The sequence below is a fragment of the Lathamus discolor genome, chromosome 6 (assembly GCF_037157495.1).
Source record: "Lathamus discolor isolate bLatDis1 chromosome 6, bLatDis1.hap1, whole genome shotgun sequence".
In the NCBI taxonomy this organism is placed as follows: domain Eukaryota; kingdom Metazoa; phylum Chordata; class Aves; order Psittaciformes; family Psittacidae; genus Lathamus; species Lathamus discolor.
In genome coordinates, this window is record NC_088889.1 from 89,015,401 (window position 1) to 89,028,730 (window position 13,330).

General features: G+C 54.8%; 1 protein-coding gene across 2 annotated transcripts in view; it reads right to left on the reverse strand.

The window, feature by feature from the left end:
* MAP2K3 (mitogen-activated protein kinase kinase 3) overlaps positions 1–10,690 on the reverse strand; it is a 32,198-nt gene extending 21,508 nt beyond the window's left edge. Inside the window, exon 1 of one of the 2 annotated variants that reach the window (XM_065684608.1) lies at positions 10,501–10,690. In XM_065684608.1, the coding sequence (XP_065540680.1) occupies positions 10,501–10,516 (16 nt within the window). In that variant the 5' untranslated portion in view covers positions 10,517–10,690. Of the gene's footprint in view, positions 1–9,342; positions 9,481–10,500 lie in introns of those variants that run through there. The other variant, XM_065684610.1, reaches the window with a different exon arrangement.
* Positions 10,691–13,330: the final 2,640 nt, after the last annotated feature.

The window sequence follows — 13,330 nt, forward strand, 5'->3', positions numbered from 1 at the left end:
TGATGTTGTGTTTTGTTCCTAGGTGGCAGCTTGCTGTCCTGCAGCCCCGTGAGGATAGAGCACACGGGCTGCCCTCGATAGACTCACTTGAGGAAGCTGAAAAGCAGCAGCGAGCTGGCATTTGTGCTATGCCATTATAGAACACACTCTGTGCATGCCAAGGGTTGTGCTGCTTGTGCAAAGCCCTAGTGCATCACGATCACAAAGGCATCTCCTTGGAGCCAGCACAGAGCTGGGGTGTGGGCACGGCATCCTCTGGGAATGGTGCCACAGGGCTTGATGCTGCCTCCGTTGTATCCACTGCTCCAATGGGATTTTCTCCCTGGCAAAGCAGCAGCAGAGGCCGCACCTCCTCAAAGCTCAGCTGCAGCACAGTGCCAACGTGTACCTAAATGCTTGGGATGGATGGGTCATTAACCCAGCCCACAGCTGGTCAGGAACCACGGAGCTGCCCTTGTGAAACCCACCTCGTGGGACCCACACGTGGGCTGCAGGCCCTGGCGTGCAGCCACGAGACAAAGGTCTGGAAGCAAACCCAGCCTCAACACCTTACCTGTGAGGAGAAGGCAAAGGAGATGGTGCTTGGGGAGAAGCAAAGAGGATGCTAAACACGAACCAAAAGCAAGAGGCAGAACCAGCATCACCTATGCCCATCTCCCTGCCAATGGGTATCCAGCACTCCTCAGAGCAATGCTCTTCCCTTTCATTTCTCAGGCCATAGACAAATCCGCATCAAAACAGAATCTGTTTAGAATTTATATGGGCAGCTGGTGGCAGTTTCCTGACAGGGGAGAAACTCAAACCAGTTTTGGAATAGATCAGCTTGACAAGAGGCACACAGTTATAGCGGGGAAGAGTCATTTGCCTTTTAACTGTTGGCTCTACCTCAATTCCAGAGTAAACAGACCCTTATTTCCTATCCAATTTGGTGCAATTCAAGTACTCCCAGGTGTCCCCAAAACTCTGTAAACTTAGCAAGAGAGCAAAGTATCCCCTCTGCTTCTAATAGCTTTCCACCATCCACCCTCTCATTTATTTTGGGCAGGGACAGAGTGATTTCATCGCTGCAAATGATGTAAGGCAGAGCAGGCACCTGCTCTGAAAATGGGATTTATGGAGTGGGGAAAATAAATCAAGGCCTCAACGTCTGCAGCTGCCTGCTCTGGGAGAGGGGCAGAAACGAGAGGCAGACCCAAGAGCTTCTCTGGCACCAGCAGCATCCGCACCGCACAATGGGACAGGCAGCAGTTCAGGGGGTTCACAGTGATGTTACCCTCTGGGACCCACAGCAATTCCCTGCTCCAGGATGCCCTGGGGATGCTGCCACCGCTCAGACAGACAAAGCCTGCTCATCCTCAAAGGAAAACCTCTGATCTCCAACAGCGCAGCATCACGCTGGAGGAGCAGGGAAAACCTTATTCCTTTCAGAGCAGGGTGCCAATCTGGCAGCGTACAGAAAGCAGCAGGTAAATACTCTCCTACACCTCCTGCTGTCCCACACCAATTCATTGCTCTTTTTAGTGTGTCTTCAGTGCCATCCCTCTCCTCCCTGCTGTTCTCAGCCTGCTCCAAGCAGGAAGACACAAACACAAAGGGCTCATCGTGCCAAATGAACAGAGCCAGTTGCATCCTCAGTTTCTCCACTGAGACAAAAACCCACCCCATCACATGGCAGAGAAGGAGCCAGGATGTCTCCCCGGGCTTGGATGAGGCAAAGGAAAACCGCAGCCAGGGAACACAGAGACTGCCCAATTCCCCTCAGCCTTATCTCCATGTAAAGCCTGTGACCGCACTCAAACCTCAGCACCCAGCTGGAAAGCATCAGTCTTAACCACTAATGATGCGCCCAAGTCAAGCAAGAGAGGTGGCAGGTGACTCGTACGGTCCCTGTAACCTGCTTGCAGCAGCGCTGGGAGTAAGGGCTGATGTAGCAAGGGGAAAGGTGGCTTCTGAAATGCCCAGGAGAGCTCAGGCACAGTAAGCCAGACCTGCAGCCTCTATTGCTGGCATTAACCATCCCTCTGACCTGCACTGCATACCTCCTGCTCTCCTACCACTGTTCCTCTGCCCCAGGGGACAGCCGACATCTGTATTCCCATAACAAGCCTAACTGCCCCATGAGATCAGCTCCTGCTGCTCACCGGGTGAGGAAGTTACAGATAGATACCTTATAAAGATGTATATCTACCTTATAAAGGTAAATGGATTATAGATAGATAGATAAGGGAAGCACCACATACTCCATCATTTCGCAAAAATCCCTTGCAAACATTCCTCCTTTGTTCCTCCAAACTCCCTGCTGCAAAGCTGGAAAAGTCCCCCTGTTCCCAACCAAAGGCTGGGCCCCCAGCACACCGAAAGCTCCACCACCCAGCATCACCTTGCACCATCCCCTTCCACCTCCCCTTTATGGGCTCTTCTCTCAGGCTAAAACCACTCCATGTGGGGAAAACACCTATTTTATGGCACATCTGCCCAGTATCCACAGGGCAGCTTTGATTCCAGCTTGGGAAAGGCAAGGGCTCCATAAGCAACGTGCCCACAGCTCAGTGGTGTTCCTCCACCATGGTTTGCCAGCAGGAAGGGCACAGCCTTGCTCTGCTGCTCCTTTTGGATGGGCTTTATATTTTGGCCATACTTTAATACCCTCCACGTCTTTCCTGTCTCAAAGCCACCTCTTGCACCGCAGCTTTCCCAGCGTTCAGGGGGAGTTGCTGGCTTTTCCTAGTACAGCCAGATTCAAGAGCTGTCACCCCATCCCAGGAAGCCAGAGGTCTCCGCAGACAGGCCGGTCCCAACGCATCCGGTTCATGTCCCATCTCAAAAGCTCAGGAGCTGTGACTCAGCTCAGCCTGCAGCTCCCCATGGGGCACATTCAGGGCTTCCAAGAACCATTTCCACCTAAATCAGAAGTAACCCTTTCATTTTAAGCCCCTTTTACCACCAAAGAACAAGCTGAGATCATGCCCAATGTGGTTTTCTGTGGGTTTAGGGAAAGGAGCCGTGGCATGTGGAACAGTGAGGAGCTGGAAGGAGACGTGTGAAACGTCAAACCTGGCTGAGATAAAGGGAAACGCACGCTGGCTGCTTTCCCTGCCACGGTTACACACTGAGCTGCCACTGTAAAACCCCACGGGGAAACCCACAGTTACCGAACAAGCAACCCTTTGTGGATCCAAAATCAAGGGTAAACTCTTGCAGCAGCCTGGAATGTACATCAAGAAATCACACGTAAAGGAGAGCTGCTGGAGGAAACACTGAGCGGTTTTCTAGCACCTTGCTAAAGCACACACGAGGCTGATAAGAGTTTCAATTCGAATGCACGCACAGTTTCTGCCTGGTGATTTCTAGAGGCACCTCCTCCAGCCTCTGCTTTACCCTCATCACCCAGGCATCCTTCAAGAAACCAGGCAGGGGAAGGTGTCATTAATACCTGCAAAAAGCTTCTCTTGGGCAGGAGAACAGCACCTGCAGAGCACAAGAGGCAGCTCAGCCACATCACGAGATGTATCCTGGGCTCAGAGGACAACCCCAGCCCTGACACCAGCATCCTCCAGCTCCTGGTGCTCACCACTGAAGCACTGATGCTCGAGGCGAGGATGCTCACAACAAAGCATCACAGGGATCAGCCAAAACTCTGGAGGAAACGGGCTGCAGATGCAAACTAAGAGTGAACAGTGGGGGCTGCAGAAGCAGCAGATCCAAAATACCCAGCACATCCTCAAGGCAGCGTGCTGCTGCTTCCAGCCCTAAGGAAAACGGGTGCTGCCAAATAGACACAAAACACGGCACGGAGACTGGTAGTGTCCACACCGATCACCCCAGCGGCATCACCCCCTCATCCTCCTTTCTGCACCCTTCCACCAGTGAGCCAGGTCGGATTCAGCACGTGGGGAGACAAGGGAAACCTCGAAAGCCAGCTGAGCACAAGTGCACACACACACACACACCAAATGCCTTGCACTGCCCTGCCCTGCGCTGCCAGGGATGTTCTGGGTGCAGGCACAGGGCTTTACAAACAGGCACGTGGGGCTGGGGCTGCCACCCACCCCCAAGCACCTTTTGAAGGTGCTTGGAAGATGACAAAGAGCAGCCAAAGCAATGCATCAGCACCAGATCATTTCATCTTTGGCCGAGGTGCAACTTGGCAGCGTGTCAGGAGAGAAACCAAGCGGCAGGGGATTTTAGCTATGCAGAGCAGCTGTGTTACAAAGGCTGGGTGGTGAGCACATCTGGCCCTCAGAAACGGAGCCACGTCACTTTTAGTGACGAGCTGCAAAGATGCCTTTGCGTCTTCAGGACAACACGCACCCCTGCAGCCGCGCTGAGCCACGGGGCACACGGTCAGGACTGATTCAGAGGGAGCATCCTCAAGGATGCAGCTCTGCTGCTCCCTTGTCTCCCTTTCAGCTTTCCCATTCCAACACCAAGTAAACCAAGGTCTCCACCCTACAGCAAAAAAAGACCTTCACCACAAAGTGTATTTGCCCTTTGCTACCTTTAATAGGAAACAGTCTCCTCTAGGGATTGATGCACACAGCAGAAGACATCTGCTCCAGCTACGGAAAATGCCCTCCGGCAAGCCGGGTCAGGAGGCTGCCATCTCCACCGGCTGCTGTTAACACAGACTGGTTAAAGACAGCCAAGGGCCACGGCACCTGACCCAGCACAGCAACTCCAGCAGCAGACAAGCTGCTTCGTCAGCCATCCCTGTGAGATTTGGGTTAGGAGAGAACCGATACACGCACACCACAAAGCAGTATCTGGCTGGCCTGCAAGCCCAGACAAGCTGACACTCCCTAGATAACCCCGTCATCCCCTCCTAAGCCACCCCCAGCCCATCCACGTAACCAGCCCTGCGTGTTTATGATCTGTCAGACACATGACTGTCACCTGCCAAGCCCTGCAGGGAGCTGCTTCCCTCCTATCCCTCCGCTCTGCATCACCAGCCCCACCAGTACCCATCACCATTGATGGGAAGGAGGATATGGCTTGGCACGACCCCATCGCGGATGCAGGGGTTTATGCACTCCTGATTGGAAATCTCCAATATGAGAACGAAATCCAATCATTAAAAGTTGCTTTTTAAGTTTCTTAAAAGATATAACAGTGACTATCAAGGCACGGCACAAACACCCTGCAACAATGGACATCTGATGCCCAACAGGCGGCTTCCAATGAGAAGCTCCAAGCACCAGACAGGTTCATCAGACACAAGCAGTTAGGCTGATGGCAGTGCCAAACCACAGCTAAGGTTAGCAGCCTCTGATGGGAAATAACTTGTTTTGGGCACTCTGGAGGTTTCCTCCTTTCCAAAAGGAGGTTTTTTGCCTTGGTGGTGATGGTGCGAGGGGAGGAGGGGTGGATGCTCTACAAACAACTCCTGGTGAGTTTTGTCTCCTCCTCATCCTGCCTCTTCTACTCACGTTGTGTTTTTAACAGAAACTTAGCTTTAAATAGATAAAAAAATAAGCATTTCGGTTGAAATTATGAAATTAAGGTTCAGAACAGGGGAGAGACCTAACTCAGCAATGACCCTCCTAGAGCACAGTGCAAGCACAAGGATGGAGGCTTCAGCATCCCAGTGGGTACCGGACCCTCCCCAGCCCCTCCTGCACACTGCTGCCAGCTCCCAGAGGAGGAAGCAGCAGCCAGGCCACTGTCACCTTCACACTTCCCCTTTCCAGCAGTGGAGCCATTGCTCCCAGGGCCAGCAGGGAGCCAAGGGCTGGGCAGACATCCCGCTGCACCACACCCCGGAGCTCCAGCCAACTCCCCAGGGTCACAACACATTTCAGAGACACCAAACTCCAGCACTGGGTGCCTTTCACAACAAGAGCCAGTGTCTGTTTACACAATCTGGCTTAATTTGCCCCAAAAAGGTTGTGGGACTAACTGCAGTAGTTCCTGGAAGCAATGTCCTGACCTCCAGCCAAGCACGATGCTCACCATCATCCCTCCTGACCCTACAGCCTTCAAGTGATTCCTCATTTCTTCCTATGTTAGATCCAGCAGCACACAAGAACAATCACGCCACGTGGAAAAGCGCCTATCTTGAAAGGGATGTGCTCTTCCAAAGGGCTGCCCGTCTCCTCTTGCAACAGGTCGATAGAGCAGACAGTGCACAAAGGAGCCCTGTGGTATTAAGCCATGTGGACTACACAGCACAGGACTAGTGGGGAAAGGATGCTGAAGAAGATCCACCTCACCTTCATCCCAACTCAGGTCCAGAACCTCCCCCAGCATGAGGCAGTGATTCCCTCCCTCCCCTATCCACCGGGACCACAAGACTCCCAACTCCTGCCCTTCCCCTTAGCCACACCATAACCCACTGCATCCCACATGGGCAGCAGCTCTGCTCCAGCCTTTGATAGAAAGAGAAGTGGCTGAAAGAGAAAGGTGCAAACAAAGGCCAACTGAGGCCACAAAACACTACCATGATATCAGAGATAGCAGCAGTAATTATGGTATTCCTTGGGGTGCTGAACATTTAGGCTCACAACGCTGCCATGGAATCAGTGCAGCATCATTCCCATTCAGATAAGGCAGATGGGATATCTCCCAGGCTGAAAAAAAGAACACACTTCCTGTTTCCACCACGAAAAATCCTCTTCGCTCTCTCCCCCACCTAAATCCCTGGTTACCACTCAACCTGCACTACAGGGCTCTGTCAGCACTGTGTCACGCAGTGAGTACATTTAGCCCCGTACGTACCCACAAGTAGTCCTGAGTCACGCCAGTAAAACCCCAAACTTTTTGTTGCTAGAGCAAAATCACCTCCTCAGCCAACACAAGTTCCTCTCTCAGCAGCTTGCCCAGCAAAGAGCCTGCCCAGGCAGTGCCTTATTGACACCAGGGAAAACCATCTTCCATCCAACAAACCCACAGAGCCCCACATCCTCAGCGGTGGCTGCTTGGGTCACACATCACCAGGACCAGAAACCCGCACCCATTCCCAGGCCCCCCAAGGGAAGCTCTACAGAGCAAAGATGAGTTTCCTCCTGTAAAGAAACAACTGGGGCAAAGCAAACTCAGCCTGCAGTCCAGAGCTGGGGAATAACAGCAGCAGCCTTCAGGAAGAAGCATTATCCCTTGAGGAAAAGGCAGCGGAGCATCCCTCCAGGGAGGGAAAGGGATGGCTGAAGCACAGCTAAATATTTATCACATCCAACATGATGCTTTCCAGGTGCCCACTGTTACACTAGCAGAAGGCAGGATGAGGACCACAGGTACAAAGCACTGTGCTCTCTCCATGACTCTTACAATAAGTTGGATACAAGCTCTGTGATGCTTCAACTAGAATGAAAACCTGGCTCCTACCCTGCCCACAAACACCCAAAGCACATCACACTGGTGACAGGAGCCTGATGCCAAAGCCCTGCCTCTGCAGGTCATGTCTCCATGGGGATTTTCAGCAGAACTGACTCTTTTTGGAGGGATGGCGGCAGGAAAGGTGTGAATGGCACACGAGACAGCGGGATTCACACCCTGAACGGTGTAACGGTGTGTTCTGACGGAGGGCACTGCCAGGGTACAGGAGAGATGCGTCCCCACCACTTATGTACCTACCCAGAATAGATGCGCCACCAGAACAAGCACCAGCGCATCCCCAGGCTCCAGCATTTCTCGCCATTGATCTTTCCAAACCTCAGTGTCAAAGGAGAGCTGCCTCCCTGGAAACACAGAATCCAACCGGATCCTGCCTCCTGCCCCCAGCAGCACTCATCTTCCCACAGGATCTCTTCCCTGAAGAGGACTTGCTTTTGAATCACTCAGGTATCAGCACTGGGGGAGCCCAGGAGAGGCCAAGCAGCTTTCTCCCTCCAGACCCCATCCATGCATCCTCCCCCTCCTGCAGCCACTTTCCCCAGCAAAATCCCTGGATTTGGGAGCATGTTCCTGCCTCTCCCTCCAGAACAGCTTCCCAGCCATCAGGAGCCACAGCCAACAGCCACGGTGATGGGCGCACAGGCAGAAAACATGCCTCAAGCCCCTGGAGAAAGGCAGCAGCGTGGATTGGAGTCCACCACCCTCCACCACGATTCTCCACACGCCCAAAGGCTGTGAACTTCCCAAGGCTTCATCCCCTTCTGCTTTAACCTCTCAGACACAACAAAGCCTCCCTTTCCAGCATCCATTTCACCAGCAAAAGGTACATACTGCACTGGAAAATCATGCCCAGGACCAGCCACTGTCGCAATCTACAACCAGAGGCTGTGTCCCTCGCAAAGCTCTGCGAGGAGGACACAGAGGCAGCTCCAGAGCTCTGCACACAATTCCTTCCCTCAGCACCACCCATTCCACGGAGCACAGCCCAAGGGAGCTTCGGTGACCCGAGACAAGGAGGAGCTTTTGCATATCTTGGTATGCATCAGACCCAGCGGTGCAAGATAACACAGAAACCAAGCGCTTTCCCACTACCTGATCCTGTCAGACAATGTGGATCAGGCGGATACAAGCAAGGGAAAGAGGAAGAAAGCTGAAATCTTTCCTAAGCTTCCTATAATCCCCAGAAGGTGTTTATCTCACAAACTATGTTTAGCACAGAGCAAAGCTCTCGCCCAGCACCATTCCTATCGCGCGTGTCAGGGCCAGCCACGCGCATCCCAAAGAACTCCCGAGGCAGGAGACAGCCCCGTGACTAAGCCAGAATGACGACAAGCGAGTCTTGGTATGCATCTAGCATGGAAACAGCCAACCCAAGAGCTACCACGCAGCGGCCTCCACTTACAATCCTGATCCATTCAAGCGGGAGAAGGGAAAGCAATCAGCCAAGGAAACGCGAGGCCGCTCGCTGGATTTCCCTAAGGAAAATTAGGGAAATTCAGCTTAAATTCACACTGCCCAAAGGCAGAAGGAGCTGCTGTGAGTGCTGCCAGCAGCATCCTAAGTCCCAGAGGTGGGTACACGCACTCAAACCTGCGAGCATCCCTATGCAGCAGCGGCAAATCCACCTGGAGCGCCGAAGCAAGAGGGGTTTGAAGAGGCAGATGCGTTACACACACTCAGGATCAATCCCCACTGCGAATGCTGCTCCAGCGAAGGCAAAGGAGCTCAGGTCAGATGAGGACCAGCTCCAGCAGAAACCAGGCACACTCAGCACACCTCCAGCGCAGGATATTAGGAGTAATTGTATGAATGAACCAGTTCACCACAACCAACAGCCCCGTGCAACCAGAAACCCGCAGACACAGAAAGGTTCCAAACTTCCTCCAAGGAAAGCACCAAGGGTGCTCCGCAAGCATCGCCTTTTGCCATCAGCCAGCACGGTTGTCCAAAATCCCCCTGGATCCATCTCCACCCTCATCTCCTATAGGGCATGAATCCCTCAGCCAAGCTCACCTCTTCCCTCCATCCACACATCCACCGGGCGGGCACTGGGAGCTCGCTGTACCTACGAGCGGAGCGAGAGGTCTGGGATGGGGTATCCCGGTGAGAGCCTTTTAAAGAAGCACGGTCGGTGCCGTCCAAGGCGGGCTGGAGGCATGTGCTCCGGACCCGTGAGTCAGCAGCTCCGCTCAGCAGCACGATAAATCGCTGCTGATTCACACCCTGCTTACACAGCGAACAGGAAACTCGGGTCCACATTCCCTCCGGTTAACACACGGATCATTTAAAACAGCAAGGGGCGGGGGGGGGGGGGGAGAAAAAGTCACGCCGAGGTGCGTTCGTCTGCTCACATGGCGCCTGACTTCAAGTTTCCAGTGTATCACTCCAGAACAGGGAAAAACGCTCTAATTCTATCCCGAGGATAACAAAGCAGCAACTGCACTCCGTGTGCTCCCTCCTCCGTCCGGTCCGCGCTCCCAACGCTGATGCAAAACGGCTCCACGCAGCACTAAGGCACCAAAACAAAGCCCTTTCTTTCCCCATCTTCCTCAATGCCGGTACACCGGCAGTGTCATCCCGGCCGGTGCTCACCTTGGGACAGGCACCGGGCCACCTTAGTCACGGCGATGCTCTATAAATAACACCCGTGACACACGGTCACGTTCTCCGGCCGCGATGGGGAACTCCATCACGGCATCCCCAGCACATGAGGGCAGCGGGGAGCGCTTGCGGCCCTGCCCCCGAAACGATGCTCCGGGGCACAAGGACCGGGATCCTCACCCCATCCTTCCCGCTTCACCAGGCGGCGACGAAGGCTCTGCTCATCCTCCCATGACACCGACGGCACTCGCGGGCTCTCGGAACGGGAAAGGCTCCGGCAGCCGTGGATGAAACTCGCGTCCCCCATAGCGGCTTCAACCCGCCTCGTTCCCCGCCCGCAGCACGCAACACACCCGGGCCCTACACCTCTGCCCCCGCCGCAGAGGCATCCCCCGCAGGCAGAGGGATGCGCGCAGTGTCCCCATAGAGGAAGCCGCTGCCGTCGGGTTGGGCAACAGCGTCCCCGCAGGTTACGCCAGACCCGGTTCAAGACCGCTGTAACCCCGCTCCCCCCGCGGAACACTCGTCCCAGAGCCCCGCGGAGCAGGCACCGCCGGCCCCGGTTCCTACCTCGAGGCAGCGACATGGCGACGGCGCCGCGGCCCCCCGGCCCAGCGCGCACCCGGCGAGTGCGGCCCAGCACGGCGGCCGCCGGAGAACAGCGCCGGGGCGGGGCGACGCGACGGCCGGTTGGCTCCGCCCCCGAGCATCGGGATTGGTCCGCGGGGGGGAAGGAGGCGTGGTTACCCGGCCTCCGCGGGAAGAGCTTTGTGGTTCTCAGAGGTGGTTGTGAGGGTGAAGTGAGTCGGGCGGGCGGGAGAGTGGTGCTGCTCTGTTCCCCCAGACCCCGCAGGGAAGAGGCAGAGTTGGGGGGTCTGCCCTACCGGCAGCACGGCCCAAGGGACCCCTGTGTTGGCACAGGGATACAGAGCGCGATGGGGGTGATGCTGTGCAGCTGGGACTGGCCAAGCTCATCACATCTTCCATGGGTCTGGGTGACAAACGGATGGGGTTTTATTCCTCTACGAGTCAGCCCAGCAGTGTGCCGTGGCACAGGATGCTCCCCAAACACCCGAGCTGGTGGACAGAACATGAGCGGTGCAGCCGAGCAAGGAAAAATGAGATTACAAGTGCCATTTTCTAGCTGGAATTCCAAGCGTGCTCCGTACAGACACAAAGGAGGGGTGGGAACTGCAGACAGCCCTGGGGAAATCACAGCAGGTCTGTCACAGCCATTCCCAGCTTCATGTTTTGCAGTGTTCTGGATCAGTTCCAGCGCTGGAAAAGCTGCCTCAAAACCAGAGAACACAAGGGAATCATGGCAGGAGCTGGGTGAAATGGGATCTGTGCCTCTGTGGATGTAGGTGCCTCAAATGGACCTGTCATCCAACAAGCTCTGTCAGCTTCAAACTGAACCTAGAAAAGGTCAAATGGGAAGTAAATGACAGGGTTTAATAGGGAGAGCAATTACCTTTCGGAGGCAGAGCAGATTCACCCCCTTTCAACACAGGTGAGGAGTCTTTCTCAAAAACCCCGCTCCAGTTCAACCACAGGGTAATTACCTCTGATGCAAGAGCTGCAGACGTTGCTGCCCGGGCTGGGCCAGCAGGAGATGGGAGCAGACTGGGCCTTGCTGGTATTTAGCTGTGTAAATCTGAGCCAACAATGAGGGTTGAGCTCCAACCCAGCTGATCCAAATGGGGTTTGGCAGTGTTAGGGTGGGAGATTAAGAGAGCGCAGAGCGTAGTTGGCATCTTTGACCTGCAAGGAGTGGTGGGACCGGCTTGGACACAGATGCTGGTGGCACCTGGGAGTGCAGGACATGACCCTGCTGTCTCCATTGCATACTACAGCATCCCTTCGCCTGCACCCCCAGGCACGGCTGGAGATCGCTGCTGGCCCCGGCTGCAATTATAGGGTGGATGAAACACTCACCTGGTGTTTATTGAGCCACCTTGAATCACCAGGCACTTCACAAGTGGGGCTTTGTCATCTATTCTGAGGCCTCCCAGGGCTGCAGGAGCCCAGATGGAGAATGGGGTATGCTCAGCATCGAAGTCCAGCAGGGTGGGAAGGGTGGCGATGGAGGACATGGACCCCCACAGGCTGCGAGGAAGGGGCCAGAGGCAGCATAGGGTCACCTCCTCGTCCGTAGTAGGGCATGGGGAGCACCTCTCCTCTTCCGCAACCTCCAGTGCCTGTCAGCATGGACCCTATAGACAGCGCTGGAGAGGTGCATCTGAAAGATGCTGTAACTGCTGGCTTGAGGCAGAGGGGATCACCACAGGCAAAAGCAGTGCAATGTGGAAATCACAGGGAAAGGTGCATGTGGAAATGCATCCAAAGAAGGGATCCAAACTGCATCCAAATGCATACAAAGAAGGTGTCCCCAGCACATCACTGAGAACCAGCCAGGAGCCCCTCGCCTTTGTCTGTGCAAAACCTGCTTCTCCTTTCCCCTCTCCTCAGCCTTCCCAGTGAAGTGAGTTTGTCTTGAGCATCCCTGTGCACTGGAGGGCATCAGGATGCAGGATTCGGCCCCTCTGCCTGCCCCAAGCTCCCCCCTGCAAAATCAAAGCTGTGCTTGGCCTGCCTGTTTGCAGCCTTGTTTGCCTCCCGCTGCATTCCCTGCCCCGGGTGTTTTCCCATTTTTATCTTCCTGCACCACCATATGGCCTGGGAACACAGGCAGAGCGATGGCAGCCAGGGATGGCACCTCACTGCTGCTGTTTTCCAGCCTTTCATAGAGGAGGAAGATGAGGAAGCCTCTCTCCAGACACCCATTTCTGTAGGTGCTCGATGGAAGCAGGAGAGCGTGACCCGAACAGGAACAGCACCCACACTCAGCACCCACTGATGGAGCAGCACAAATGGAGTGCCCTGATGAATTAATCAGCTGATGGGCTCCAACTCGGGGAGCAGGAGCCAAAGGGATGAGTAAATAAAGGCCAAGCTACACGGGGTGGTATTTAGGTGCAGAGTAGCTGCTGGTGGACTATTACTGGTTCCAGATTCATTCCAGGTGTTGCTGCTTTTCCTGTTGTACAGGCAGGCGGTGGGCAGACACCTTGGCCAGGCTCAGCTCCCACCTCTGGAGCTTTCAGTTCACATCCATGGAGGTGTCGGTGCTACAGGTCCATGGGTATGGAGACAAACACCTCTATTTCCTCTCCCAGTTTGCACATCTTGGGTATTCCGGGGTTATCAAGCAGATCCTGAGGTACATGGTGTGATGAGTGGGTGCACAGAATGGTTTGGGTGGAAGGGACCTTAAAGCTCATCCAGTTCCAACCCGTGCCACGGGCAGGGACCCCTTCCACTGGAGCAGCTTGCTCCAAGCCCCTGTGTCCAACCTGGCCTTGAGCACTGCCAGGGATGGGGCAGCCACAGCTTCTCTGGG